Below are 27,883 nucleotides of genomic sequence, written 5' to 3' on the forward strand. Positions count from 1 at the left end.
AAAAAACATTGTGACGCTCAAGATATGCTTAAGGAAAGTCAAATCATCAACATCAGGTGCGGGAGGTTCAACTTAACCGACCGACGAGTCCAATTTCCAAACGGTTGCTGACTGACACATCGGCCCGATCATGACACATTTAAGGGCTGTGGCTGGGATTCCGGCCCAGAAATGTCAATGTCAATGCTACCAGCTGCCCGACACACCTTTGAATAACTAACCTTTGGCCATATTTTTTTTTTACTCTGCCTCACTTCTGGCGATGTGGTTTGCAAAGGTCTGCAGGATAAAATGTGGACTGTTATTGTGTGTGTGTGTTTTGCCAAGCTTCTGGTTCTGTATGAAACCCGCTGAATGCATTTGACTTGGTGGTCTATGTTTGTATGTACCGCGTATGTCTGTGTTGTGCTCTTTATAGCAACCAACAGAGACCGACCTTTGACCCCTTCACTCAACAGCCTCACCATCTGCCGCTATGCATGTACTGTAAATGCCTGTTGGCTTTGTGTTTACCGTAGACGTGCATTTATATGTACATCCGTTTCACATTTAGTTTGGTACCCTTCCACTATCCCAACAAATGCAAGAATCGTATTCAAAGTTGGAAATTTGCAAACGATGGTAATGCTTGATTTGGCAAGGCACCTTTAAAGATGTATTCTTTTATCGAGTTGAATGCGTTGAAGTACACACTATTTCTCTGTTTTTACAATTTTGCGCTTTGACTCGAGTTAAATTTGAAATACGAGCATCTAGCAGATAGGAAATCATTTTTCTTAAAAGAGGCTTAAAGGATGTTCATTGCTACTTCCAATTGAAGTTTACTCTCTGAGTAAACATAAAATAAAGAGAATTACACATTACGTATTTAAAACAACCACAAAGGTTTGCTTTAAACACCACTAGCTTTATGCTAGCACGATATAAAACGCCTTAGACAGGCTAACAAATAACATCCGTTATATGTTGTTACATTGTATTGGATTGCGTTGCATTTTGCAGGTGTACCTAATAAATTGTCTGTAGAGCGTGCACTCAGCTGTCATGTGACTACAGAACCACATTTTGTGTAGACGTACAGTATGTACTGTGAAATGTAATTGTCCATGTTGAGTGGAAGTGAACTCGGAGCAGGAGATCACGCCATAGTTTGAATCAGACAGACAAACAGGTGGCGGGAGCACACCAGAGGATCATGGTATCCTCCCACTCACCCACCTGTCTATACTCCAGGGCATAGTTTAGTGTCCTGGCTCTGCCCCTGCCTGTCCTTGTCTGCCTTCCACACACCAATTGCCCAGCCATGTCCACGCCACACCCAAAACCTGAGCTGTGCACACTTTTGTTTGCGTGTCAACAGAGGGCAAGATAAACAAAACTCAATGCATTCAATCCATAATTTTAATTATAAATGCAAGTAAACACAATGGGGCTCAATTATGTTTAGCAATCTTTTAAATTGGACTCTGACCAATTGTAATTTTGCTCCCAGTGTGGTGCAGTACAGTCGTCTGCAAATTACAGCCACAATAATGAACATATTATTCAATGAATACCTCTCTGACAAAGTCAATCAGAAGGAAACATTACTATCTCAGTACGGTGCTTTAGGTGGATATTATTAGACTGTGCAAATTGTAATGATGTTGGGGCTGGTACTTTAAGTGTATTATATTCAGTAATAACTCCTCTCGTGACTCTCTGTGGGGAGTAATGCTGCCACCTAGTGGCTAATTTCCCAAATTGAATATTGTATAGTGGTTAGGCTTCAGTATTTTCATTTTTAAATGGTCTTATTTATATTTAAACGTGTTCCCAATACGAGACAAGATGAGAGATCTGCTATAGTTTACACCTGATTCATATTTTCTTAAATAACTAAAACTCGTCTATTTTTATCTTTGACTTGTGAAGTAACATTTGAGATGTGCTGTACACGGTGCCGGGGAACTCATATCAACTCGCTACACAACAAGGTGCAGTTTGACAGATTTGATAGTTTTCAAGCGGTTTACTGCAGAAATGTATAACAAAGACAATAGTCTTGAATCTTCCATTTAATACAAGCTACGGACAATACAAAACGCTAGAAACAGGCTAACACAGGTTTCTCAGCATTATAAACCTTTAAGCAACAGATATTTGCACACAAATGGTGACGCAACACTATAACGAAATAATTACATGCTTATGAAATAGAAATATTATTATAATAATATAACAATAACAATATTATAGAAATATTCATATTCTTTGTAATTATTGTGGCTTTGCGAGCTTAGTTGCTACTCCATGAACTTACTCTATCTTCGTATGTCTGTATAATGCTGCCCTCAGGTAGCGATGATGCACACACAAACAAAACAGTGAAAAAAAGTGTTTTGTTCTCCACATTCTGTTTAATTATGCTATTAAAAAAAACATCTCTACAACACCATGCTGCCACCAGCAAACTAGTCGTTAGAGAATCTCCGGGGGTTTTAACATTCAGGAACGGATTGGACACTTGAATGAAAGGCTGTCAGTGCATCATATTGGCCACCAGGGTGCAGTATGGGAATTGTTACCAATAGTCTAAACCTGACTTCCAACATTGTTCAATAGTACTGTGAGGCTAAACTAATGCATTTCGGATCTGATGGCCTTCCATTAACGGCTGCAGAGTAAACACTGCACTGTTTCTATCTCTATATGGCATCACATAGCCGTTAATTGCAGTATCTTATTACAAAGATGAGACAAGTAGAGAATGTTTAACTGTGTCTATGATTCAGACGTGGGCGAGATCAGTTTGTCGCCTAGTGCGAGTCACTTAAACCAAATGAATGCAGCTCTCTGCGGCCGCCGTAATTGCTTGATAAATCGATTTGTTTTCCTTAGCCTGGATGAGCAAGGAGTTCACGCTCGGCTGACTGGTTACGATGGCAAGTAAATGGCCTACTGACGAGCCACACTCGATATTGGAGACACGGCTCGGTGTGTGGGATCATTACAAATGGAATAGTCCTAACATCAAACACCTCTCGGGTACATGGTATGTCGGTGTGTGATTACCGCTAAGTGTACTTTGTCGCCATGATAAGTGAATCATTATTAGTCATCGATCTCACGCAGCTCACGGCGCTCCCTTTTGCTCCCCAGGGTTGGTTCAGTTTGCTTAGTGAGCATACCAAGACAGGATGGGACTTGGGCTCACCTGACAAGACAAATTACTTGTTAAGGTGGCCTAAAAATGTTTCTTTTTACACCACAAACACGGACCCGGAGAACATTTACCTGTCGATGGCGAGGCCAAACATTTTGCACTGGATTACAAGATGAAAATACTCAAATTTGTCATCGCTGAAGGTGTAATCAGAAGACTGCATTGCCTTGGAGTGAAATTTAGGCTTACAATTTTAAGGACAATTAAAACAAGAAATTCGTCCTGGGTACCTCCAGTAGCGTCTGGTGCCAGGTGTGTAGCGATGGAGGTGCTCGGACATGTAAATATTTGAAAATAAATTTAAAAAATCTTGGAAAAAACTCTAAAAATGTGGAGGGACCAGAATTGGAGTTATGTGTTCCCTCATATGAGCCCCAATGACAATGCGTCCTTTTTGTTCAGTGAGACATAGAGCTCATTGTCATCCGTACAGCAGTGGAAGGAAATACCACGTTTTCTTAAACTGGATCACAAGGGCAGCAAATAGAATCCAAAAAAAGTAGGTGCCCCGAAATTGAACCCTGTGGAACACCATAAGATAGGAGGACAGAAAGGTGATCAGAGCTAATACAATGTGCCTCCAAATTGTTTATGCTAATGCATGGACACAATTGTGTATTATTATCTAAAGATCACATTTTATTCGATATCGTAGGCTGTAATTATTGGTCATAATTAAACGATTGATGCTGAGCACGAAAGCATGGTGGACTCGTGGTTGGCCTGTGTGCCTCAACGTCATGAGATCTTGGGTACAAATTTTGGCTCAGAACCTCTCACGTTGAGTTTGCAAGCACATTCTTGTGCTTATGTGGCTCTACTCCGGCATCATCCGCAAAATGCCACGAGTTTCTAAGACATCTGAGGTTATCCCAGCAGCACTTATGCATTATTACATCAATTTCATTTCGTTAAAGAAGCCGATTTGCTTTGCTTAAGCAGAAAAGCTTTATGAGTCTTTATGATTTATGGGAGATTTACCTGTTTGAAAGATATGATCGGCAACTTGGTCCAATCCACTTAAATAATGTGTACATTCAATAGATTAACAACCTTGTAAAGGAAGCACTGAGGATTGATGAAATGAGACCCATTAAATCAATAGCACCTTCAACCATTCTGCACTTTAGCCGTAACCGCACATTGCTCTTTGCTAAAATGGCCTCTTTAAAACCAGCAAACACACCGCAGAGATCAACATTGACGCGTGTAATTTCATCCAATCCTCACGTCCACAACCGGTCATAAATCTTTGGTCAGGTTCAAGCTCTCGGCAGGTGTCTTGCCTCAGGTAATGTCTAGGACAAAAAAAAAAATGACAAAAAGCTTCATTGATGTGAAGATCCTGGACACAAACGTCTGATCTTGAGAGAATGACATAATCCTTCAGTTAATGTAACTTGAGCCTAAAAGAACCTCTGGTGGACTTCTTTAATGATTTGTGATCAGGCTGAACTTGAAGTCAGTGGCATGTGGTTATTTGGTAGGAAAGCTAAAATGCCCAAACTGTAATGAATTTTTCCCCAAGGAGATATATCAAAAATATTTAGTGCATGTCCGCATGCAAGTATTTTTCTCGACAGGTCATCAAGGGCGCGAGGCTGCTGCACAATCTCCGTCAAATCCAGTGGAAATATTTGACGTTAAACCATTGATGAACCCGAAGAGAAATAATCATCAAGGCAAAATGAGTTTAAGTAGCCCTACATCATCAGATGATGATGAGTCACGCTGTTGCCTCCCTACTAAAAAAAAAAAAAAAACTAAAGAAATCCAACAACAACGTCAGTGCGAGATCATCAAAACCATTTCCAGCTGACTTCAACAACAAGATTTTTGAGAATGTGAGCTTCGACGACTGAGTTGTTGATCATGTTTGCCAACAGAACCTCCGTGCCTTTTGCCGCTCTATGGTTCTGACCCTGCTCAACTCTGCCTTCCTCTCTGACTCATCACGAAATAAAAGAGCTTTGCCAGGGCTGCAGAAGGCCGTGACAGTGGGACCGCCGCTAGGCTGCCAGCCAGATCCACAAAAATCTCACAGTTCCCTCGACTCGGCTCCTAAAGTGAAGAACAGAGAGAATATTTAAAGACTCATTCCGACGCGGTGCTTCCAAGTATCCATTAGGTTAGTGCTTCACTTCGCTGTGCGACTGGACATATATGGGCATTTCCAAATGTCTTCCCTTCAAGAAAAGCTGAAGCGGAAAAAGATAATTATCCGTCATCAAAATATAAGTCATTCGAAAATCAAAATGAGCAATTATTAAATCATACTCTAATTGTCGTATGACCAAACTAGAACATGTCTGGATGTGCAAAGTAGGAGTCGCCAACATTTTTGAGAATGGGAGCTCACCGACTGAAGGGCAACAATTTTGATTCACACTTCTAAAATAGCACACGAGCTGTTTTTTTCGATAATTAAAATCATGTCACAAGTTCTTAATTGATAACTATGGCATTGTCATCCCGGAAACTGTCTTTTTAGACATTCCTTGTTTTCTTTCGTGTCAGTTAGTCAATTGATACTCTTTTAGTGGCACCAGATGTTAACATTGTGGTCCCTTTATTGTTTTCCGTGGCTGCATCTTTAATGCAACACAGTCATGCGTAAATTTTGTTGGAATATCCCCACCATTTTTTTTCGTACCAACTTTTCCCAGTTCGGTGAAGCAACTCTTCTCTAATCCCACTTCCATCCACATGCTCGCATGCCAAATGTAGCTGATGTCCGGGGGGGAAATATATTGCAGTTGTCGACCACCATGCAGTTCCAGTTTCGAAAATGTTGTTCTTATTTTTACTTGTGAAAAGAAAATTACGATTTAGAGCCGTGGTGGACCGCTCTGTTCTTTTATTTCCTTACGTGAATATTTCTTTTTGTGATGGACAAAATAAGACTATTAGTAAAATGAAACAAACTGCATGTAATATTTAGTGATTAATAATATTTCATATTTAATCAATTAATTGATTCTAAATAATAAAATAACGATAAAATAATTTATGTATTGATTTAATATTGTGAATTATTATTTTTATTTTTTATTAATTATGATTAAAGAATTGATTAATTAGTTTGTTAGTGAAAAAATGTTTACATGCAGCTTTTATTTATTTATTTATTTATTTAGTTTTTTTACATTGTCATTGAAATTAAATTTCGCAAAGCAGAATGTGTTTATTTACCCCATCTTTCTGTCCATTTCTATAAATCAAATTTAGTGCACATGATAAACGTAAATAACGTCAAGTACAGTTCTAAAGATTCAAAGATTGCAGCAACTGAAATCTGTTCGCAAAATCACCTCATCAATATAACTTCAACTTCAGCTTGGCCGGCAGGTAATTGCAGCCTCACTGGCACTGTCGACGCAAGAACATGAAGAGTTGACACGGGTACCACAAAACACGGCACTCAAGCTTGTTATGAAGCGACACAAAATACCCCAAATCATAGGTGTCTAATTCCGGTCCTCGAGGGCCCCTACCTTGCGTGTTTTCGCCGTTTCCCACCTCCAACACTCCTGATTCACAGGATCAGGATCGTTATCAGACTTCTACAGAGCTTGCTGAATCGCTGATCATTTGAATCAGGTGTATTGGAGCAGGGAAACATAAAACATTCCGGCTAGGGGCCCTCGAGGACCGGATTTGGGCACCTGCGCACCAAATAATAGGTGCAAGCGCGCGAGGGTGAGAGGGAAGCATGGCACAGACACCAAAGTGCACTATTTGAGTCTGGCTGCTCTGAAAATGACCTCTTGCGATGTTCTCGCTGCTTCTGCTTGCACTCTTTGTGATCTTTGTATGCTAATTAAATGGCCTGAAGGTGCTAGACCGTGCATGAAGCTCGCAGTTTTTGAAACAACAACATATTTTACCACTGCTTAAATATGTATGGGGCTTGTTTATTACAAGTCAGGTAACAATGCTTCTATGGTTGGAGGCTTTTAGTGTCCTGTGCATATAAAAATAGTGGAGAAATAGCGATGCAGCTTGTTGAGTTGTGTAACATTTGAGTGTGTTTGCACACGCCTGTTTACAGTACGAGGGACACAGTGCACACACAAGACAAATCATGCCGATTCAATGTTTGCTAAGTGGCTTCGGAACAATTGCTAGTTCACGTTGAGTGTTAGCTTACAGAAAGGCTTCGAAGATGTCAGCGGTGTGAGAACAGTCTGGCCTTTCGGAACAAAACCATCCTGTTACGAATATTTCAAAGTCACTGTCCAAGCAAGCACTTCTCGTAAAAAGTTAGCTGGCCGCAAGCAATTCAACTTGCTCCCCTCCCACCTTTGCTCACTCATGACTTCATGTCTTCTGCTGTTACTGTAAAATCCCATGACTAACAAAAGGATCCCAAATCCAATAATACAATCACTGATTTATTTCATACATAATGTAAGACAATAAGCTTCGCAAAGTACAGCATTTAAAAAAAAAAAGTTACAAACAAAATAAAAAATAGCTGACTAAAATTACTAAGAGGTGTAGACTAGAGCATTATTTCTGAAAACATGACTTTAAAGATACTGGAAAGACCAGCGTTTAAAAGCATTATCACCTTATCGGTATATTTTGAATCTTTATTTATTCTTATTATTCACTCTGTACAGAGGAAATTAATTCTTAATTTACAGACATGCACATTCCATCCCAAGGACGGAATTGTCCGTCCGACTGGTTAGTCACCCTGATTAGTTGGTTAGTTCATTAACTAGCTGATTTACATGAATTCCATTTTGACACCCCTTGTAATGCAAATGCTGTCTTTGCAATGAAAGGAAATGTTACCCTTCCCTAAATATAAATGGTACCGTCTCATATTCATTCCTATCTCATATTCTCATACTACCAAGTCAAGTTTTTTTTAGGTTGGGGTGCTCACCGCATTTTGTGCAAAGCGGGCTTCGTACGTGGTCCATTTGTTACTGATTTGGATAGCTTGTGGGTGTGATAAGAATTTGTCTAATATAAGTGGAATGCGACTGCGACAATTTGCACCTTGACATGAATCAAGGTTCCGATGTAACAGTGAGAAGCCAGTCACTTTTCCAAATAAAATGTTTTTCAGCCTCGAATGATAAATACGTACTGCAAATTATTATTTTTTTTTCCATCCGTGCGACCTGCCACGGGCCGTTCCAAAGTGGCCCGAGGACCGGTAGCTGGCCGCGGCCCGGGGTTTGGGGACCATTGATCCAGTTTGTTTGTTTGTGTCTGTCCGAAAGTTGGTCACACAGTGAACTTTTGAATACTCAAGTACATGCATTGGTGTGGAGCAAGAACGCTGCTATATTTTGACAATGAATAAGAAAAGTTGTCCCTGTGGAAAAAAGATTTATAGACGTGGAAGCGAGTTCTGGCACTGAGTAAAATTGCATTGAAAAATAGAATAATGATTTGAAAGAAAGACAATATTGTATGTTCCATCTTCATCACCGTATTTTTCTAGTGACAGCGCTGTTATTCCAAAAGCATTTTTAAGTCTCAACCTCTTGAGAGTTACTTTGTTTTTTTTATTGTTTTTTTCTTTCAGTTTCAAGTTAATGTGAAGTGATGAGACGTAAAAGGCGTTGAAGCGTGATTTAGTGCATTGGTGTTTTTTTTTCTTCTGAAACACTGTCAGTGTTTTGCATGCAGCATTGCTAATAATAAATTGTGACGCTATCCAGACCGCCATCGTTGCACCTCTTCCCAAATTAATAAATTTCTCCTCATTTATTGTATTCCAACTTTTGCTGCAAGCTTATAAAATACTGAATGACCAAACATTTGGAATTCCATTTTTCGCATGTCACAGCCAATTCACTTATCTGTAAATAACCTTGAATGTTGACCATAGCCCACAGCAGGGGAGCGCGTCGGCATAAATTGTATGAATTAATAAAAACAAGCATTTTTTTCTCAATTATGGCAGCGGATCCTCCTGATAGCAAAAAAAAAAAAAAAAAAAGGAAATGATGGGAACAAAAACAACACAGGATGCACTTACGCTATTATTGAAATTGAGACTTATTAACTACTTATTACAGTAAATTTCAAGAGGTTGAATACATAGTATTAATTTATTGTCAACCCACCCCAAAAAAAAAAAAAAAAAGAAAAATCAGTTTTGGATTTAAACCAGACTTAAATGAACCACATATTCCACTGTAAGAAGTGTGAAAATAATTTAATGGAGTCCGTCACTGCAGACTAACATCACATCTTTTGCTAAGGTGGTTCAAATGTTTTATAATGTGCATTGTTAATAACGATAATCACCCACTTCTTGTGGCAAAGCGCAAAGCCTTTATAAAAGAAGAATAATGCGCCACTCATGCTGTATAATTAGCTCTCTCAGCCTGTGACAACTGAGCCATGTCCTTCATCAAGGCCTCGATTATTTTAACATTCAGACTCTAATAAGTATTTGTCTTGGATGCAGTTCACTTTGGCCATTAGTCACATTACACGGAATCCTTTCAAACTAATAGAAAGTCATTATGCATGACTGAGGCTGATTAGGTACGAAATCATCTCTGCTGTTTTCAACTTGAGCTGTTTGTCGAAATGGTCATAGTTGGAACTGGTAGACAATGCGGTGCTATGGTCAATGTCAATGATATGAGGACATGAGCGCGAGACCACTTGAACAAATACAGACAGCGTTGTTTAGGATGATTTAAATCTCTTGCGAATAGTGTGGGTTGATAAAGCCTTGCAGGCAAAAGCTCAATGATCAATCAGGATTGGAGCCCAGAAAGAAGGCATTGTATGTAGTTCACCTAAGGCCACCGGAGACTCCTTCCTTTGGCGTGCTTCGCCTTCTTTACCTCCCCCTTCACATGTTTACTCATTCTGAAAATTGTTCATTTTCATGCTGCGTCGCTTTGTTCGCCGCATTATCGACGGGAATGCTGATATGCCTCGGGTGAGTTTGAAACGGTTCAATGCCGAGGTCAACATAAGGGGCGGTGGGGGGGGGGGGTCGGGGGGGGGGGTTGGGGGAAGACGAGAGGAGTTAGCGCTAGCCGTTGCCAAAAGTGCGTCAGATGGGTATTCAACCCTGGACTGGGTCACATCCAGGGTTCAAGTTATGCAGCTCCATTGGAAGCTCGGAAATAATCAGCCTGCATAATTGTAATCAAAGATATGTTGTTTTGGTGGATGAAAAATAGAGATGCCGAAAGGACTGAAGTCCCTGTAAAATGAAAATGTCTTGTAAAATTGACAGACATGAAGCTTGCCAAATTTGAGCAGCCCGGTCAAAAGTGGCCCGCGGACCATGGTTGGGGACCACTGTTGTACAAGCGGGGTTGAAAATCACATTATATAACAGAGGGATTCCAAATTATGAAAATTCACAGAGCTGGGCACTTGACCCTTTTTTGCCAGTCAGTTCCCCGCCCTCCGGCCGCCATCTTGGTACCCTACCGGCCTTGACCCTCCGACCTTCTTCATAAAAATTGTTGGCCCGCAATTGCACTGGATAATCACTGATTCGAACGATGGCGCGCAAGTGATCATATTTTATCATTTTGATAGACTAAATAACTCATTTGAGCTGAAAATTGTTTCTTAATACTCGTACCAAAAAAAAAAAAATCACAATCAAAGCAATGCCTTTACATTTTGCTAACGCTGTTAACTGTCAAGCAAAAATGCTAAATTGGCTTACAAAATAACAAAAAAAATCCACCTTGTCCATGCTTGTCATGTTCATCCAGGTTGCCACTTGTGCGGAGTGTGATGTCATTTTCAGTCAACAGCAGGTGGCAGTACAAGACAAAATTGCAAGCCCCTGAAGATTGATCAAATCAGGTGGAATTTTCTGCTTGACTCTTATTTCACAAACACGGCAAATGACAATGTTGAACCATGTTGAGACTCCAGACGGCGCGGAAAACACGGAAAATTTTTGACTTGACTTGACTTCCCCTTTAAGCGTGAGTGGACAAACCGATGCTGCCAATATTGAGAAATCACAATGAAATTATTCCACCCAAAAGAAAATAAAATCACCTGGGCTATACAAATTTTATTTGCATTCATAACCAACAAGATAAAAAGCAGTCTGAGCTTCTGTCACTATCGACGAAGTCTGCCTGACTGCTGTCCACAGAAGCCTCCAACCCTTGTCACGTCGATGAAAAAAGACTCCAAAAGCTACAAGTCCCTCTTTGAGCATTCACACGCTTAATGTTTGTCCAATTCCAAAATGTGAAACCCAAAGATAAGAAACCTCACTCATTTATTATTCCCATGCTGTAATTTGCGTTATCCTTCATTGTCATCCTCCGGTTCTAAACTATTCCGAAACCTTGCATTAATGCCACTCCAAGAACATCAGCAAGCAGCCATTTGCGGCATTAATTGTCTGTCTCGGCAGCATTCAGCTTTGGCGTGTCCCTTTGTGTGCCTTGTCATGTCCCCTATGTAATGCTGAACATGCCCTGAAATGAAAAGTAGCAGGCCTAATTCCGTGCGCGTCCCTTTCATTAGCATCCCATTTGATGAGCTCATTTTTTTGCGCCAATGACTGTTATCCCGAGCCAAGTCGGGACCCGGACGCATCCACAAACACACACTCATTAACACACTTTTAAACCGCTGCTGAGGGAGCTCTTGGATTCTCAAATTCATCATTTATGTCGAACGGAGAGGTTGGTAATATTGCGACACCACGCGACTGGATTGCGATTCAATGGGCGACAGTTCTCTTAGATAATATCGCTAATTTATATTTTATATTATATTTATTTTTTTTATATATTTTTTGCCCCTAAATTATTTTTAATTCAGGACAAATGTTTCTTGCTTTTCAATGAAGTTACATTCGTATATCACTTTATCCCAAATCTCTCAGGAAATTGTAACGGTTGTAAAATCATATTTAATTAATTATCGAGTAAAAAATGGGAGTAACTGAGACCCCGCCCCTAAATGTTCACAATCTTTTTTCCTGACACCAAAAGAGTTTCATTCCTACGCAAGTGTTGAATTGCCAATGTGCCCAAAACATTTTTTTTCCTACAATGCCATTGACGTACAATTGCGCATGTGCGAGTCAATACCCCATCGCGTTATCCAAGTAAACTTTTGTAGTTGAATGTTTCCCAATCTGCCCTTGTTCTTTCTCAAGCACATCAGGTTTTCAGGATAATAATATATTTTGTAATATTGATGAATTAAAGGTTAAGTTCAGCAACAGGTGGATTTTTTTTTTGTAATGTCACAGTTATAAATTACAGCATATGGTAAAATCCCATATTGCACAAACTTTTATAGGTCAAACAAATGTGCTTAAAAAAAGTAAAGACATTTTATAAATCAGCGCCAAAAATGCATTGAGGAACACATAAAACCATCTCTGATTAAAATTTGCTGTTGCCGAGTGACGATTTTGCGAATGGTGAGAAGAAATAGAGCGGAAGATGGTTCTTCCTTTTTTGTTTCTCTGGCATTTTTTTATAGACTCTTAAAACGCTTGTTCAGCAAAGACGAAAGAGCACAGACCTTATCAAGACATTGCTTAGATCACATGCCAGATATTCTCAAGTTCAGCACTTTTATGATTGCTTGCGCTCATATTCACGTTGATACGCGTACTCTACACGCACGAACACGTCTCCCAACCACCAACACATCGGTAAAAATGCACACACACTTTTCCCGCGATTCGTAATCACCTACAATCATTCTCAGCCGCGCTTCGTCTTCCGTTCGCCTGGATTGATTTGATGCCGGTGCGGTTGAATCCCTAAGGCATGAAAGTTTAATATTATTGTGTAAATCTCATATTCATTTTAGATAACAGTGTGGGTGTAAAATAAACAATCAATCAACAGATAAGATGGTATCTAGAGCAAGGTCAAATGCTTGATTGTGGAAACCAAAAACGACGGATCACTCTGAATGCTCTTTTCAAGTTATGAGTGACAATCAGAGACGAGGCACCTTACCCCATTTTTGCCGGTCCGCGACGTGGTCACCTTTCTGTCATCGTCCCTTCGTCCTTATTCCTAAAAATAATCATCGTCCTTCTCCGTCCGTTGTCACCTTTTAAAGCGCTTCCGTCTTTGCATTTCCACGCATGACAAGACGCTAACGGCAGAGCTTTCATAATTAATAAGCATAATTTCAAGCTCAGTAGTTGGCTAATTTTCTGTTCACATCCACTTAGCGTAATTTCCGGTCTTCAAAACACATCTGAATCAGGTGTGTTTTTTAGTCCGCAATCACACTTAATTGCCTCTCAACTGCTTCTTCACAAGGCCGGGTATATTGATTCTGTGTTTTTGCGCACTTCGACTCTCTCTCTCTCTCCCTCTCTCTCTCTCTCTCTCTGTCTCTCTCTCTCTCTCTCTCCCTCTCTCTCTCTTTGTCTCTCTCTCTCTCTCTCTCTCTCTCGTCGTTAGTACAGACTGATTATATAACATTCAATAAATTACTTTGAGTAAATTCAGTAAGTAATTATTTTTCGACCAATGAATTGAAACTGAGCACTTTTGCACAGTAGGCCTGATGATTTCTCACAGAATCACCACTGGGATTCACTTTTCGTTGTCTTCTCACGAGCTAATGGCCATGTCATGTCTCAGCAGTACCATGTGACCCATGTTTGTCGTTAGTGTGATTTCATACAAAAGGTTACTGCACTATTAGTATGGAATTGTATTTGACGGGTACTTGCAAATAAATATAAAACTTTAGTGGTAGAATATTGAATTTCTTTTGTCCTGATTTTTGCTAATGGAAGAGGTTGCTCTGAGAGTGAATTTGATTGAAAGTTTTACATACTTGTTAATGTAGAATATAAAATATAGGAGAAAGAAAGAATCTGTTTGTCGTTATCATTATCATCTCATGTGGAAGTTTTGATGTGAAGTCTATTACTATTGTTTTGTTTTTTTTAAAAAGAAAAATCTTTGTGGTTACAATGAATCCCTTCCCTCCATTAATACCCCAATTTGCATATCGAAACAAGTGTAATAGATATTACTCTCTTTTTTTTCCTCACAGTTACACGGGCCGAGTGGTAGGAAATGGTCTTCATGCACAGAGACAGAATCCAGAGGTCAAAGTTCGCAGCCCGAACCCCTCGCTCGCTGAAGTGAAGGAGAGGCTTGAAACCTTCAACCAGGTAAGCTATTTTTCCATTCATATGCATATCAAATTACCTGCTGATTCAAGAGCTCAACTGTCCTGGAGTAGCCATATCACCAAACCCAAAATTCCCCCACCCCCCGAGGCTGTCACTTGACATTATCTCAAGATCATCGCCTAGCTTAGCTCATCATCTCATGTGTGGGCGCGTTTTTTGGTGTGTGAACTCGCGACACTGTTGCTTACCAGGAATTGTCAGATAATCCCCAACCCCCCAAAAAAAGCTTAATTGTATCATTTCACACTTGATGGATGGGCAGACACTCCCGTGGCTTATCCATTTGTAAACAAGTGCTTGAAAAGTTTGTTTTACTTATCGTTGCTGTCTGGCGGAATCCGAAAATCTGCTAAATTGATGCTTTTCAGGGTAAAGGAACGCCATCTTGCTTGTTGATCAAGTTGATCGTATATCGTTATCATATACCACTGCGCACCAACTCATCACAACACGGGGTCAAAATTATCAACCCATTTTAGGGACTTAAAACTTAGGGGTGCGCACAAAGTGAGTAATCACTCGGCTCATTTTCACTGTATTACTGGTTTGAAAGCAAAATAAAATAAAAAAGAATAGTATAAAAAAATGGGATATGCACTTTTACGCACAATTCACTTGCACTGTCTCCAATTTTAGGAGCAAAATGCCTCCATTTAGGGGCAGTCTGAAGCGATGTTAATTAAAATGGTAGGACAAGATGCCAGTACGTCGTCGGCAATAACCGTGCACTTAGCCTCACCCTGACCGCAAAAAAATCAAAATAATAATTCTTCACAAACGCAAACAACTGTGATTACATCATCCTCCCAAACTCTTTTGAAATCAGTTGGTACATTTTCACCTTCATGGCACACGGCTTCCTTCGACACCAAACAGGCTCACTCGGTCATGTCTCCAACTTAACTTAACGTTTTGACTTGTGGTATAAAAGAAACATTCACACTTTCTATTTTAAGTCAACATAAAGTCACACAGAAGAGGCGATACTGAGAGGTCCTGGAAGTTTATAGAAGAGAATTGTTCTCTAGCTATTTGCAACATTTTAAATTGGTTAATTGTGGTCGAAATAACTGATGAGATGAGGACAAAGACGTGCTATCGACTTGTGAAGGAAGGGTCTGTTCTAGAGATGACTGGAGTGGGTCAAATGATAACACTCAACTCAAGTGCTATTCTTAATGGAGGGTTTTTTTGTGTGTGTGTATTAACTCTCCTCATAAACACAACCTCAACATCCTCTCACCCAAGACCACTTTAGAGGAGAGACTGATTTAAGTTAAATAAAGGGTGATTGAAGATGAAAGTGGGACATTGACAAAAAATGGAATGACTGTGGAAAGAAAAAGATGAGACACGGGGATCAAGAGGTCACCAATGAGTGGCAGAAAGGCCGAGCTGACGCCAGCCACTTCAAAGTCGCTCTGTTTGTCATGTTGATGGGCTTTAGCCCTGAATGGAGCCAAGAAGAAAAGGGCCATTTCACACGGTCCCTAGAGGCCATTTGACGAGATCCACCGAACAGGATTCAGTTCCCCTCTGAAAGGCCTGGCCTTTTGTTGGCCCCAAAATGATATCCATAGATGGTACAGCAGGAATTTCTCCGTTTCTATATTTGCATCCTTCATACTCACTTCTTTTTCTGGTCTGTTATTTTGTCTTTAGTGTATAGAGCAGCACAACTAGGTAACTTCCTTTTTTATTTGGCACACTATGTCTCTTGTGCTCCATTAATGCACTGCTGTTTTCCTCCATTTTTTTTAAAGACCCTGTAAAGTGATTTCAAAATTTGCTTGTGAATACATGAGACAGGTTTGAGCATTATTGATGAAAATGTCCCAAAAATGAGAAGTAGATTTTACTCGCTTCTGGAGATATAGCGTGAAACTGTTTTTCAACATTTCAGTTCTCCTGATAATTATTATAATTTTTTTTTAGGGGGTGGTCGAGGGGGTGGTGTATTGGGGGGGGGGGGGTCAGGGGGGCTCAAACAGGGCCCAAAGTCGCACTTGTGCCCCAACATGAGTCATCCCCCCCCTCCCCCTATCACAAAACTTGAGTGCCTTCATTCAGATATCCAGCTTTCCATTTGCCCAAAACCCCCAAGATGCCTCTTCCCTTTAGATCAGGGGTCTTCAATCCTGTTCCTCGAGGGCCGGTGTCCTGCCGGTTTTCCATCTTTCCCTGCTACAACACACCTGAACGATCGTTATCTAACTTTTGTAGACCTTGCTGATTATCTGATCATTTGAATCAGCTGTGTTGCAGCTGGAAGAATTGGAAAACCTGCAGGATACCGGCCCTCGAGGAACAGGATTGAGGACCTCTGCTTTGGATAGTCTGCTTGTGTAGCCCCTTTAGAGTGCCTTGTTGTCAACTGTGAGTGTGCGCATGTCCCGCAGAGAAAGGCGGAAGAGTTGGGGAAGAAAAAAAAAAATAGTCAGACTTGGTAGCCAGCATGTAGAGAAGAGCTTCAGGCTGGCCTGTCTGCTTTAGAGTGCCTCGTTGTTGGCCGTGAGTGCGCGCATATTACACTTAGAAGGGAAAGGAGAGAGGGGAAATTCCAACTTGAAATCCAGCGTCTCAACAAAGGCTATCCACGCACTTTAGAGTGCCTCGTGGTTGCGGTGTGGATCAGCCCTGCGACGACCTAGTGACATATTCTGTGTGATGACATAAATTACGTACATGTTTGAAGGGGACCACCTTGAATTTGCTGAGTGTGGCTAAACCTCGTGTTCATGGCAGATAAGAGCAAGAAATCAGATTGCTTTGCTTCATAATGTGGAAGAAACTCGCTGGTGCCTCAGGAATATTTAAACACTCGCAAGTGCACAGCTACTGTACATATTTAGCATGTGCGTTCAAGCCTGCGTGATCCTCGGCATGTACTGGGCAGTGGAAGAATTCCCCCGAAAATTCCTTGTGAGCTCACCTGAGACAGCTCAACAAAGTTACAGTCAGAAGCTTGTACGTAGCCAACAATGAAAGTATTTTTTCAGCCGACTGAAAAAGCGAAGCCCATTTTCTATGACAGACTCAATGGCCCACCTGTGTGCTATTGTTGCCTCAAATGCACGAAGCATCGTGAATATGCAGCCTTCAAGTGGCTGCAACGGACGAATCCATTCATCGCTTCAAAAGAAATTGCTTATAGATGAAATATTCACCAGAAGCGTGCATGCAACAGACATCCACTAATTTCTACTAACAAATCATGGCTCCTCTCTGATAAATGAAGTTTGTCTCTCAGTCAAAGTGTATCGTTTCAACATACTTCCTTGACACCAATCACAACTTTCCAATTTATCCAAGGACGTTAGCGTTGTCTTGTGGCATCTTCGGGCATCACAAAAAGAATGCAGAAATGTGAATAGGTGAATTTGTGGATATAGCAAACCGCAAATAGGCGAGGGTTCACTGTATATATCGAAATAGTTGTCAGAGGTAGTTTTGTGTACGTCCCACTCTTTTCTAAAGCCCTGTCCAAGGCGCATAAGACGGGTTTGGTAATCTTTTGGTATATTCTCAGATGTGCATTATTGGTAGTTTGCGCCATTGTGGGTGTGAACACATTCGACTAGCTTCATGTCCAATGGAAGCTGCTCCACTAATTCATTTTAAAGTCAGTTTTGTGCAAGGGGCAGTTTTTGAACTTGCTGGAGTCCACGTAGGAGATTGAAACATGCAATGTTTTGTACGTTTATAAGGAACTGCCGAAATGGCTTCAGCTCAATATACACGATGATCTTGAACTGGACAAAAGGAGGAAAATGGAAACAGAAACAATATATTTCCAGCTGTTTTAGTGATCCGGTGATCATCCTCGCAAATTCAGGCGCTTTTAAATGGCTGACATGGTGCCATTTTGTGCTACCAAGTTAAAATTTGAATAAACTCCACTTTGAGGATTAGTGCGATTCAGACGTATATTTTTACCTAGGAGAAAGGAGGTACTGCCAGGGCTCTGCGGCACTAAGAGGATTGTAAAAAGTGATGTAGCTGATGTATCGCACACCACGGCGCCCTCGTCCACCGCTGACATTCCCTTAGTACAGCATTCCTCATACAGAAAAAAAAAACGATGTTTGCATTCAGGCAGGTGTGTATGCTCGGTTTGCACATCCTGCAGCTGAAAGGTTTGCAAGGTGGATCTCACACACAAACACACACACAGTCGTATATCAGCTGCAACAGCATCTCCATGCTCATAATAACACACCGAACAAAATCTAATCTCTTGACCGGCAGTAAAATGGGTCATTAACGGAGTTATGGTCCTCCTCCGTCTATTTCCTCTGACTATCGTCTGCCTTGCTGTCTCCCTCTCGGTCTGGTAATATTGCTAACGCGAACAATAAATGTCTGAAAAGTGGATTTTTGATTCGCCGCCATTAGTCCAGCTGTTTAGAATGGGAATTCCTTTACAATGCTCTGCTTCTTTCCACTGGAAGTATTAAAACCAGATGACATGTTGGTTTGTCAATTGTAATTCACTCAGTGACGGGGAAAAAAAAAAAACAGACAAATCATTCTCGCACGTCTATTTTCTGCTCTCTTTGACGAATTGCCACATTGGAAATGGCCGCGGCAGAAGAAGAGTTGGATTGAAAACTGTCCAGTTGAGTTGTTGTGTGCTTTGGCCGGCATCCCAGCCAGGTTCCACATCCGAGTGCGTTCAAATGTACAGACGCTGGCCGGCTGCCCTCTGCGCTTCTAGTCAGCTCTTGGATCGGCTGTTAAGAGGACATGCTGGGTCCTCATAAGATAAGGACATTTGCTTATGTGGTTTCACAAGTAGCACTTTTGTATAACGTGTGACTATTATCGAATGAAAATATTACAATGGCCGAGAGATTGTGTTGAGACAAGTTTCGGTATTAACGTCATCCAAACACAGCCGTGCCTTGAGATACGGGTCATCTGCCGGAGTTGGAAGTTTTTTGAAATACAAGTTGTTTTTTTTGCAAGATGTATTTATTTGTATTTACTTTTTGGCTTTTAATTATGGATGCAAACTTGAGACACAAGCGCTGCAACTCCAACTCACTTCAGCAATTTGGCAAATATTAATATAAATAAGTCATCAAAAGAGAGTCTTCAAACTGTTTCATTTCACTCCCAGTTGAAGTTTACTGTGAAACTCAACATCAAATACGGAGAATTATACGTTGGGTATTTTAAACAAGCTCAAAGCCTTTAGACTGTTAGCTTAATTCCGTTAGTCTGCTAGCTTAATGCTAACACCAGTGCTATTTTTCTTTCAAAAAAAAAAAAAAAGATACATTTTTGGGAGCAGGCAGCAATAATGGCTTATGTCATTGTCACAGAACAAATTCAACGTACATCTAGATGCACCACTGGGGGATTTGAGAAAGTTAAAAAAAAAAAAAAAAGTAATAAATAATCATCAAGACTTTAGAGGTGATAAACGTTAAGGCCTTTAATCCTTAAATAGCAGCGAAGACAATTTCCAAAAAAGACAATTGACATTGATCCCTCATGTCAGCAAAGTACTGTAACATTATAAGGTGACGTGCAACCATCAGCAACCCTCACACCTAAACTCACATCACACGCTATTCATCAGTTGGCGCTATCTCCTATTTGCCAGAGCGAAGCCAAAGTCAACTCGCGTGTACATACTTGAAACGGACACAGTCAGCTCTGCAAGGTGTGTGAGGCATTATTTATGGGTGTGATTGACTTGCGATGGTTACCAGGGTTCATGGCCAATAAACTGTCACAAACGGTTAAGCGCTCAAGCCTGCACTGACTTGCAGTGCAAGGGTGTGGGACTCACTACCGTTATTTGAACATACTCGAGGCATGACGCCAACCCCTTGAGAAATGACCTTGTTTTCAAATACATGCTATTTGTGGTTTCGGGTTTTGTAATCCTCGCAACTGTTAAAATGAATGAAGGATTTCACCAGGCAAGTTGCTGCAGTGGTTTCACCGCAAATTTATATGAAAATATATGAATATACTTTGTTTTGCATCCTGATATTAAGAGTTGCCATATTTGGGACTCATATGTAAACTAAGATGTTCAAGCATTTCTACCCTCAAAAATCGGATCATTACAATTGACGCTTTGAGCTCATGAATTACAATCGGCCTCACAGCGCTGAGGTCGTGCGTTCGATTCCGGCATCCGGGCCTTCCTGGGTGGAGTTTGCATATTCTCCCCGTACCTGCGTGGGTTTTCTCCATGTACTCTGGTTTCCTCCCACATTCCAAAAAACATGCATGGCCGGTTGATTGGACACTCGAAATTGCCCCTAGGTGTGAGTGTGAGTATGGATGGTTGTTCGTCTTTGTGTGCCATGCGATCGGCTGGCAACCAGTTCAGGGTGTCCCTAGCCACAATCTCGAAGCATAATTTTAAGCAGAATCATTTTCTCCATGAGCTCGTCAAAGTCAAAGAGCATTCATTATTTGTTTCAATTTATTTATTTTTTTCCGACTCAAAAAATGCAAGCAATTACAAGTTTGTCCAAACGAGGTCAACTGTTCCTGTTACTGCACGTTGTGACAGACCAATCGGTGTCTTTGTTTATCACCGTGTGCAATAGATTTCTCATAAAAAAATCCTGGGTTTAAAAAAAAAAAAAAAAAAACAGTGTTGGGTAACTAATTAATTGCCGTCCTTGGCTGAACAGGAAAAAAAAAAAAGAGCGGCAGAAATATACTTGGCTCAACTTTGTCGCGTTATGGATTGTGCTGTCGACAGGGTTCCCCACCATGAGAGCGAGCGCTTTGGATTGTTTGAACTGCCAGTCAAAGGCTCACTTTTAATTAACTCTCCAGAAAAGTGTTTGGCCATAACAGGCATCATTAATCCTCACAAACACTACATTGTATCCGTTGAATAACCTGCAGCAAGGGAGAGCTTTGCTGTGCCGTTATACACTTTACCTTTTTTGCTTCCTTTGGGTCATTTTTTAATTGGAAAATTGTGTTGTTGTTTTTTTTACTCCTCGGAGTAGTTGCTATGGATCTAAATTGACTGACGACACGGACGCATAAGATGACTCTACCTCACAGTGACTATTTCTTCTATAGAGAAAATCGCATTTTCAATTGTTCCCCTGCACTTCCCGCCCCTTCATCAAATCATTGTTTGAAATACAGTCCATTATATCGGAACGCAAATATAAAAACTGTACAGTATAATCACATTTTGCATTGCACATAAAGCAGTCTGCATACCACTGAGCATTTTTTGGGGGATTTCAGTTTTTCCACATAAAATTCCACCCGCAGTGGTTCCGAAGAATTTACAGAGGAAAATAGGGGCAGGCGATTGACGACAAAAATTATAGTCATTCAGAGTTCTTTAACGGAATGTTACAGTTTTAATATACAGTATATGGAGCACAGTAACACTGCCCTGATGACTTTTCTGTGTGGATTTATTGCTAGCTATGCAGTCACAGTCCATGTGGAAAAATAATCACAGCAAAATTGGGCAAACAATGTGTGTTTTAAGTGTAATAAAAAAAAAAAAAAATCTGCAATGCAATGAAACTGCAAAAATAAAGAGAGAGACGAGCACAGTTTGAAAAAGGCATTTGCGCTGTTGTGGGCGTGAACACACCCGACTAGCTTCAAGGCCAGCGGGAAAAAAAAAAAATGCTTAAGCAGGGAGTATTGAAGTCGCTTTTTGCCGTTGTGACTTTTACTTGGATTGTGAAAATTGGGTTTAAATTTCCCAAATTTCATTTGTGGTGTGTGAGATGTCGAAAATACTTAAGTCATTGGGTTATCTTACATTATGATTCTTCTTCGGAGAAATTAGAATTGTTGTTAGAAACCCGCAAAATGATTTCCATGTGTGCTACTTTGAAATCCGCAATTTGGGGTTGAAAGTCAAAAAAAAAAAAAAGGCCTGGATGTTTTTCCATTCGCAACCATATTCAAAGCAAAGTAACCAACTGCTTTGGACGGCAGCCAAGCAGCAATTTTCGAAGAGAAGAACGTTAGTTTCCACAGCAACCGGGCCTTAATTGATTTCCCCACTAATTATAATGCTTTCAGGACAGCTGGGCCAAGCATCATTGTGTTAAACGCGTACTTAAAGGAACTGTTATTAGCGTAATACACAAGCGCTTATCAGGATGCCGCTGGTTAGCAACATGTTGAATTGTGAACTCATGGGATGTGCACAGAGTCCGTTCACATGCGCGAGAAGGAAAAAGAGTCAACGGGTTCATCTCGGTGACTTTTGCAAACAGTTTCCTTATCATACTCCATCTTTTGTTCGCTGCAAAACATCCTGATTAATGCATTGTATAAATACCTCATCTCTTTTTCCACAAAGGTCACAGTGTCTTCTGTGAGCTTCCTAATCAATAGCTCATCTTTTAATTCAGCATATCACGTTGCTGCCTCAGAGTAGGTTGAAGCAGGAAATGAGCCAAGGCTGTCAAAAGGCTGAAATAGGAACAGAATCTCCCCCAAAAAAAAACAATACGTGGTGCCTTGAGATGAGAGTAACCCCAAATAGTTCTTATATTGGCAGCGAACTCATAAGCAGCAGTTTGGGAAATTTGTTGAAAATATTTTGTTTACATGGCTTTGCACAGTATCAAAGACGTCATAAAATAAAACAGTCCTCAAGCTGTTTAATGCCACTCCCATTTGACAATTACTGTCAAACTAAACATAAAACACAGAGAATTACGAGTTGTGTATTTAAAACAGACAAAAGCCCGCTTAGCTTTATGCTGACGTTTTCAAAGGAGGGGATATTTCAACAGAAACGGTGGAGCAACACATGTAAACAGATAATTTAACATTAGTCACTGGCATATAATCTGTATTCTCTTTGAAAAAAAGCAGAGGAAGTGCTATTTTATTTTGTCTGTATTACCATATTATGCAGCACTGCCCCCCAGTGGCTAAAGTAGGCACCAGAAGGAGCAGCACAATGTATTGGATTGCAGCCTTAAATCGTGATGCATGCAATTTTTAATTCTTGACATTCTATATAATTACTCGATATTTTTTTTCTGAAGAATAATATGAAGTACTGTTTTTACTTATTATTGTAATAAAAATAATTCTGAGGTTGGTGCGGGAGGTTGTGGAGGTCAACTGGAATTACAAATCAAGGCAATCAGCGATTGCTTTGCTATATTTTGAGAAAATTGCTAACTTCTTGGATACACCTGCAAAGCTGACGCCGTTTACAAGTGAGCAACACGCCGCGCTAAGTTTAGCGCCACGCTAAAAGGCGTGCAACAGTGTCAGTCACACAAAAGCAACAGGACCCACCTGCTTCTTTTAAAACAGCTGTGCGGGAAACCTTTTTGTTCACCATTGCACAAACAACCCGAGGAGAAGCATACAAGCATTATTTCCAAATAACTTTGTGTTCAATTACGAAAACATTTTTTAAAATTATTTATTTATTTTTTTTTTTATCAAAAAAGTCTGGTCAAAATTGATTCATCAAGTTTTGCAATTATTGCATCCATTGAACTAAAAAATTTGTTTTTGGAGAGTTCCTGCTTGAACCTATGAAATATCTTTAACAGTCAATGAAAGTCGACAAAATCACGCTCAGTTCTACTTGCAAAAAAAAAAACATAATTTGTATTAAAATTTCCAGTATGCGATTTCTTTCAAAATTTTAGGTCACCTTTTCTCTCATGTGTTTTGAGTGCCATCACGTGCCGGTTAAGACTCCGAGTAACGTTGACCTTGTCCGCTCTTTCCTCTCCAAACCAAACATGCAGGGCAAGCTGTTTGTTGTCTTCCGCTTTACATTCACATCTAACATTCATGACGCTCTCCAACCTTCGCAAAAAGGATGCCTTTGTTGTTGTGTCAGGAGAGCTTCTCCTTTGACGCGAAGCGATGGAACAAAGAGTTACCGTCATGATGTCGGTCAGAAAGATGGGGCAGCGGGTGGGCCCATTAGTTGGCCGCATGCCGGGAGGGAGAAACCCGTCAAGAGAAATGGAAATTGCTCATGGCTGTAATGAGACGTGATTCGTTTCATCTGAGTGCAAAAATATTGTAACTGATGCTTTCGTTTGAGTCTGTTCATCAGTCTCTCTCCTTGGCAGGACGGCAATCAAATTTATAGCACACGTTTTGACAAGCCTATATAGGAAGCGCACTTAATATGTTATCAGCAACTGTATAAGTTGTAGAAAACGCTTTTAGACTGACTCATGCTCAAGCGCATGCACATTTTGGATTAGCAGCATTAACTCCTTTACTACCATTGACGGCCAAATACGTCAAACATCCATTTTTTTTTTTTTTATCTACTCGGCCGATAGTGAATGAGTTAACAAGACAGTGCTATTGAAGCCTCTGCAGTGCTAATCACCCCAGTGAATAATTTGAGTGCAAATAAGCAGGCAGTCCAGGAAGATAAAGTGATCACAAGGGTTGTGTCAAGCAATTAGAGTGCGGCCTCCCATCAAGCAACTAAATCCCAATGCCGTGCATCTAGGGAACGTGAAAGTGATCAATACTGCCACACAAGCATATCTTAACATCCTATCACGGAGTTTCTGTACAGACATAAGGACAGAAGAAGCCAAGCAGAACTCGGGTCATATCCAACACCCGAACAGGTCAACTCTGACATCATTGTGGCAAACAATGTGAATGACTTGTCCCACTATGTTAAAACGAGTTTTCGCTGCTGCGCCGACAACGCTCTGCATCTAATTATCTGAATATATCAAGCCGATTGAATAAATCACACATGGGCAAACTATGGCCCGGGGGCCTCATGCGGCCCGGTAAACGTTTAAATCAGGGCCACCCATCTTGAAAAAAATAAAAATAAATAAATCTTGTTCATGTTTTATTTTCCCTGTAATTCTGATATGTCCCCACGAGGGGGCGCACTCTGAGACATATTTTGTTGTAATGTGTTTGTTCATTTTCATTTAATATTAAAGCGTATATTTTCTCTATATATTATATGCATTTCTTTTCTCTGATGAAGTGAGGTTACCAAAACAATCCATCCCTGTGCTTCTGGTCCGGCCCCTCTGTCAAATTTTAGAACCCATTGTGGCCCGCGAATCAAAACAGTTTGCCCACCCCTGGAATAAATCCTCCCTCTATTACGTCTCGATGCATCAATTTACCCGTAAAAGCACCACTAGTTACCTTTCTCCATCTGTTTTTGGAAAATGACTTGTTCCTGAGCTCCACAAGCAACAGATTTTTTTTTCTGTATTGATTCTTTTCTGAATGATGTCATGAACCTGCGGTAACACTCTTATCGGACCCCTTTATCTCTGTGACTTGACAACGGTAGCATTTATTGTATAGTGTCAATGAAAGGAACCAAAAAAAAATGTCATGTCTTTTGATTTGGTCGTTCTCGGCGTGCTGTACCACTTGTTAAACCACTCCATCGTTACTTTTTAAACATCACTTCACTACTCGTGACATATTGTTGGCAGCTCCACTACGCAATAGTTTCTCTGCCAGCTCTTTTCATTACTTACAGTCTACACTGCCTGGTTAAGATTAAACTACCGGAGATGTCTTATTCTACTTTTTTAAAATGACACTTGAAGCATTGGATGGATGTAAGTGTAGACATTGTCTTGAATTTGCCGTGGTATTGGGGTTGAAATAAGCCACTTATACAATAAGTGCACATGGTATACAGTAAACGGGGACATGGATTGAGCTCTGGCAATTGAAAGAGCTTGAGAACAGGAATAGCTCAGGATAGGACAGAAAAAATATGAATGGGTGAATTCCTAACCTGGCGAACCCTGACTAAGAAGAGATTCACTATACAGTAATCCAGCCTTCATTACGGGGGTTGTAGTCCAGACCATCCTTGCAATAAGTAAAATAGACATACCCGATTTAACTCTCCTGCTTTTAGGCATGTTTTTATAGAATTTACGGCACTTAATTATTTTTTAAAGGTCTTTCAACAAACTTTTGAAATAAGACAAACACATTGAAACTAGTGCTGTCAAGTGATGTTTTTTTTAACTAATTAATCACAAAAAAATCCATGATCAATTGTGATTGATCACTTTTTTCAACTACTATTTTTTGCGATGCTTTTAACAGATATTTACTTGAATAATATCTTGCAAAGTGCAAAATGCAAAATCACCCAATATGAAGTATATTTAATTTCAAAGACAGTTCTAATAATACAGGAATTTTTCTTTGAAACATTTCTCAAAACTGCCCACAAGCGCCACACTCCACCGTTGTTGGTTTGCAAGGCCCGGTGTTAACTTGAACGCGGTGTCTCCCTTAAAAAAAGAAACTAATCTGAAACCGTCAATTTCTGTAGGCGTAAAAAGCATTCACTAATATTCAATAAAAGATAGGTTATGATGAAATACAGATCTTCCTGTTTCGTTCTTCTTTCAAATTTAAACTTAAACTAAATATGTGTGCTGCCATCTAGTGGTCTAAAGTGGAATTACACCCGATATTACAAAGGACAGTCTGACCAAAATCTGCTTAATGCTTGGAACGCAGGATGGAGGGGGGGGGGAGTGTTACTGCATACGATATTATTTCACCGCTGTGAGATATCATGATTATTTGTCTCATGATTACTATTTTTGTGTCAAAGTAATTTTGCTTTTCCAGTTGCTTTTCAAGCAACATTATATTTTTTTTGTTTTGTTTTTTTTTCTACAGGAGACCCAGGAGAGATTTCCAAATCTGGGCCAGATGGAGGCCTGGGAGGAGCTGGGCAGCGGAGAGACGGAGGGCAGCGCCGCAGATTGTGATGACGAAGATGGATGTCAAGCCTCAGGAGACGGTCAAGACACAACCTGTGAGTAACTTGCACACTAAGCCGACACGTTTATATGCATTTGCAGCGCCTTCTCACTTCTCTTTCAAAACACACCCTGACGTCTCTTGCGGTGCAACAAAAATGGCCTCTCAGGAGCGTCTTCAGAACTTGACACGACAAGCCTTTTAGATGAACACGCAATGAAGTGCGGTGTTGTTCGGGCTTGTGTTGACTTTTACATTATTTTCAATGACAGTCTAATCCACAAAAAGAAGATTTTGAAAAGAAGCAAACGACTATTGCTGTGCTATACAAGCGATCCAAAACGACACAGCTTGTAACAGATTTAATTCAACATTCAAGTATTGAAACTCATTCACTGCCAGCATAGGTAAAATGAATGGAATTTTTGACGTATATACCCGTCAATGGGAGTGAATGAAGGATTGTAAAAATACATTTTCAAATCAATAATTCTTGTTAATTTCCTCATTAATCCGCCAGAGAAATCTTTTTGAATACCTAACTTCACTTAAGGCCGCCGTTTTTGCCATGTAGCTCTTTTGAACAATCAATAGCCATTACACCGCCAGTTGCACAGTGCCCTGGACAAATCCTTTTGGCCCTGCTCCTTGTTGCCATGTGGATAAAACATGCTGGCCTTTCTCCGAGCTCTATCGGTCTTAGCACCGCTCTCCTAACCGCAGTGAAAAATCAATCCAAGCCACTGTGTGAGATTTACGGAACAAAATCCGTTAGT

At 40.4% G+C, this 27,883-nt stretch overlaps 1 protein-coding gene across 3 annotated transcripts in view; it reads left to right on the forward strand.

Moving 5' to 3' along the window:
- The window catches only part of gpc5c (glypican 5c), a 99,566-nt gene that overhangs the window by 55,798 nt on the left and 15,885 nt on the right, over positions 1-27,883 (forward strand). For all 3 annotated transcript variants that reach the window (XM_088310258.1, XM_088310256.1, XM_088310257.1), the window contains 2 exons: positions 14,222-14,342; positions 27,024-27,162. In XM_088310258.1, the coding sequence (XP_088166384.1) occupies positions 14,222-14,342; positions 27,024-27,162 (260 nt within the window). The remainder of the gene's footprint in view (positions 1-14,221; positions 14,343-27,023; positions 27,163-27,883) is intronic.

This window comes from Idiotropiscis lumnitzeri, chromosome 12, assembly GCF_059441095.1.
Source record: "Idiotropiscis lumnitzeri isolate Australia: NSW breed Sydney's pygmy pipehorse chromosome 12, RoL_Ilum_1.0, whole genome shotgun sequence".
Classification (NCBI taxonomy): domain Eukaryota; kingdom Metazoa; phylum Chordata; class Actinopteri; order Syngnathiformes; family Syngnathidae; genus Idiotropiscis; species Idiotropiscis lumnitzeri.